General features: G+C 43.7%; 1 protein-coding gene across 1 annotated transcript; it reads left to right on the top strand.

Moving 5' to 3' along the window:
• Nucleotides 1–313: 313 nt before the first annotated feature.
• On the top strand, nt 314–3,199 carry LOC101777271. Its single transcript, XM_022825209.1, has 3 exons — nt 314–347; nt 461–540; nt 2,029–3,199. The coding sequence occupies exons 1-3, from the start codon at nt 314–316 to the stop codon at nt 2,893–2,895; spliced, it is 981 nt and encodes a 326-aa protein (XP_022680944.1). The 3' UTR covers nt 2,896–3,199.
• Nucleotides 3,200–3,736: the final 537 nt, after the last annotated feature.

Raw genomic sequence — 3,736 nt, 5'->3', positions numbered from 1 at the left:
CGGGGGGGTGCCGGCGCGGGTCCCGGGGCGCGCGGGGGCCGGGCGGCCGACGGATGGTGCTAGGGAGGTGGTTGCCGGTGGAGTTATGGTGTTGGGCTGACCAGGAGGAGTGGCGCCAGGAAGATGAAGGAAGGAGTAGAGAGAAGAAGAAGGAGGAAGAAGAAAGAAGAAAAAGAAAGGAGAAGGAAAAGGAAGAAGAAAGAAAAAGGGAGGAAAAAGAGAAAGAAAAAAGGGAGAGACCGGCGGCATTCGCGGCACACGGTCGGAGCACGAGCGCGGCGTCTGACGATGGCACGCGGCGATAAAAACGGGCATGGATAAAATGATAGCTGTCGGCTTGGGTGCCGGTACGGCGAAATCGCCGGGAAGATTTTAGATTTACGGGAGCTCAGCGGTAAAAAGATTTTGAAAGCGATTTTTAACGGGTGATTTTAGTTGGTGATTTTCGCGGATGTTACAGCGGGCTGCGACGGCAGCGTTGGATTGGAGCAGGAGGCGATGGCGGTACTGTACATGGACGAGGGTCTTGGTGTCGATGGGGTTCTGTAGTATGCAGAACACTGGTCAAAGTGAGTAGTGAGTATTTTGCAGATCTGATTCGGCCTTTATGGAGAAATTTGTGGCTGACGTGTTTTTCTTTATTCTGCGGAGCCGGCTGTGACGACGGATGAGATTGACAGAGTTGTGCATCAGATGATCATCAACGCAGGCGCCTATCCTTCTCCCCTTGGAACGGCGGGTTTCCGAACAGTGTCTGCGCGCAGTGAACGAGTGCACCTGTCATGGAATCCCTGATTCTCGCGAGCTACAGGTTGATCGATTTTTTTGGCTTTGAATTGCTTCAAGTGTAGCAGTTAATCAGATGCATTTCTTGTTGAGCCATAGAAGCAGAATAACATACTATAGTTAGTAAATATTCTCGTAAGTAGCTAGATTGCATTATAACAATTACAAACTAGCTCTGAAACAAGATGTGTCAGCTGGTACAATTGCTGAACTTAATTTTGAGCTGAACAGTTATGCTTGCTTCGACTGACCTTGCAGGATGGAGACATTATCAACATTGATGTTACCGTCTAACGTATGTGCTACAACTATTCTTTTCCTTATCAGCCACCATGTTCCTTTCCTTGTCATCGCTCTATTCTAATGTGGTCAATATGGTCATTGCTAATCTTCTCGCTTTGTAAAGTGACATGGAGTGTTGCTCCAGGATATCATGGGGACACCTCAAGAACATACATTTATGGAGATGTTGATGAATCTACTAAACAACTTGTCAATGTCAATGTGTAATTCTGCTGTTCCATCTTCTGACTAATTACCTAACATATTGTTTGAGCCCGTATCTGAATAACCTACCTTTTTTGTCTGTAACAGGTCATGAAGAGTACACGATGAGAGGCATATTAGCCTGTAGGCATGGTGATTTAATCGTATATATCATTATTAATCATATTATGAAAAAAATCTATTTTTAAAGAAATTTAAATGGCACTCGAGTGCCCTACCTGGGCTGTGAATCAGACCCAAGGTGATGACATAAAGAAAAAAAAGGATAAATTCGATTTAAATAAAACTTCTACGCTTTGAATAATTATGAATAAAATAACGCAGAATGTAAATAATAAAAAATATAGATTTAGGGTAATATAAAAAAAGTAAAATTGAAATTTTCTACAATTATGTTACTTAAAGTAAAGCCAAAACTAAAAAAATTATCCAATGTCTATAGCAATGCACGGGCAAGTCCATACATTAATTAATTAATTTGCAAACATCTAAATAGATATTACTCTTAGAACTCTCAACTACAGCTATTCCGATTCTCAACCTAATAAAACTCAACTATAGCTATTACTCTTTTATAAATTATCCAAATATAATATCAAAAGTACATATGAAGTTATATTAAAACATGATTAGCTACATAAAGAACCCGCACCCCAGGGTGCTCGACGACTCCGCAACTGCCCTCATTAGCCGCGAAGACGGCGCTTGGTATGTCGTTGCTGCTCTCGGTGTTAGGCTCCCCTGTACGATGGCCGCGCGCTCATTAGGTGGGACTTCGACCTCCACCTGTACAGATCCTCAGATTCCAAAGGGTGGATCTCCAAGCGGTTGTCAGTGAATGAGTTCGAGAGGGACAAGCTTATCCCTTTACCTCGAGCAGTCGACAGGCTGTACCACGAGACGGAGAAGACCATCACAATTGGTGGTGAGCATGGCACGGTCGCCTGGGTGGACCTCTGGCGTGGCATCTTCTTTTGCGACGTGCTCAAGGAATGCCCACTGCTCCAGGATGTCCCACTGCCAGTGCCGGCAAGGGGTGACTGGGATCGCCTCCTCAGACATTGTAACCCCAGCTATTTGCGGGACGTAACTATCAGCCGAAACAAAGACTTGATCAAGTATGTAGAGTTGGAATTCTTGTACCGAGAAGAGCTGAATGCCACCCCTGTTTCCCACACTGACTGGGTGTGCAATAACTCAAGGAAATCCCAGGTCATCCGTGATGGCTGGAAGTCCACAACATGGAACATGGCAATACCGGTTGGTTTGGGGGAGGGCTGGCACCGTGACTGTGTAATTGACGTTAAAGACGTCAACTTGGAGGCTAGTGACCCATGTCTTTCTGATCTCATGGCTATGCTGAGCAGCAAGACCACACGAACATGGAAGGAACTTCCAGTGGCATGCCCCATCCTAAGCATGGATGATGATGTCGTTTACTTGCTTTCTCAAACCAGACCCAGGTACATGGACAAGTTGGAAGTGATATTTGCTATTGATGTGAGGAAGGCAACATTGCGAGGATTGGCTGAGCTTGATGTCCAGAAGAGCACCATTTTCTTCCCGAACTTCTGCACAAGTGAGATCTGCAGGGGTACCTGAGCAGTATTAAGGTAACTTCTGTATGCTGGTAAGTTCCCTTTATGTTTTTATGTGCGACTATATGTATGAATGCCATGCTTGCCATGAGAACTAGTGAATCACTGTGTTGGTACCATTCTGGTTTCAGTAGGGTCTAGAGCTTAGCAAGTTAGTGCATCTAATTCAGGAGCTATGGCTTGATGACAGTGTGATTCAATGGAGGGTTATTGATATGACTTGTTCTGTACAGTGTTGTTGATGTTGTATATCAGTTGATGAAACAAATCCTGGCAATCCAATAAAAATAAGTTTGTGTTAAGCTGAATTTTTGTTGTTTGTGTGCGATCCTTCCTGTGAAATGTTAGCAAAACTGTTATGGAAGTAAACAAGGCCACAGCTCAGTTTTCTTTAACTGTGGTGGAGTTCTGTCAATCAATACTAAACAGCTTATATTGAAATAAAAAGACAAATATTAAGATTATTTTTATTTTGCTTGAATCGTCCGTACAATACTTATTTTTGTCATTAATTCTTAATCTACTTTGAAATATACTAATATGCCTTAAAACATGATAATTATTTGCTAATACCATCATTGGCATGTTAATACCCTGCATCTCACGAGCCTGGCTTGGGAGAAACGGATTTCAATCTCGTTTCCTGGGAGCCAGGCTCGCTGGCTACTTTTGCATGCCATGGGACAGGCTTAGACCTTCCCCTAGGCAACCAAACGCCCAAAAGCTGCACCCACAGAGCCTGGCTGGGGCATCTGCAGGGAACCAAATACATTTTTATTGGACATGGTATTGAGTTGTGTTTATGATAGAAACTAAGTTCCTCTGGGTTTTCACTTCAAGAATAT

Source organism: Setaria italica, chromosome III, assembly GCF_000263155.2.
Source record: "Setaria italica strain Yugu1 chromosome III, Setaria_italica_v2.0, whole genome shotgun sequence".
Lineage (NCBI taxonomy): Eukaryota > Viridiplantae > Streptophyta > Magnoliopsida > Poales > Poaceae > Setaria > Setaria italica.
This window is presented reverse-complemented; position numbering and strand designations above follow the sequence as displayed.

Excerpts from the sequence above, each read along its gene's own strand:
- LOC101777271 (XM_022825209.1), top strand. The coding sequence starts at position 314 with ATGGATAAAATGATAGCTGTCGGCTTGGGTGCCG. Across the intron at positions 348-460 it reads AGCTGTCGGCTTGGGTGCCG|CGGGCTGCGACGGCAGCGTT; the intron begins GTACGGCGAAAT and ends CGGATGTTACAG. Across the intron at positions 541-2,028 it reads AGGGTCTTGGTGTCGATGGG|GCTCCCCTGTACGATGGCCG; the intron begins GTTCTGTAGTAT and ends TCTCGGTGTTAG.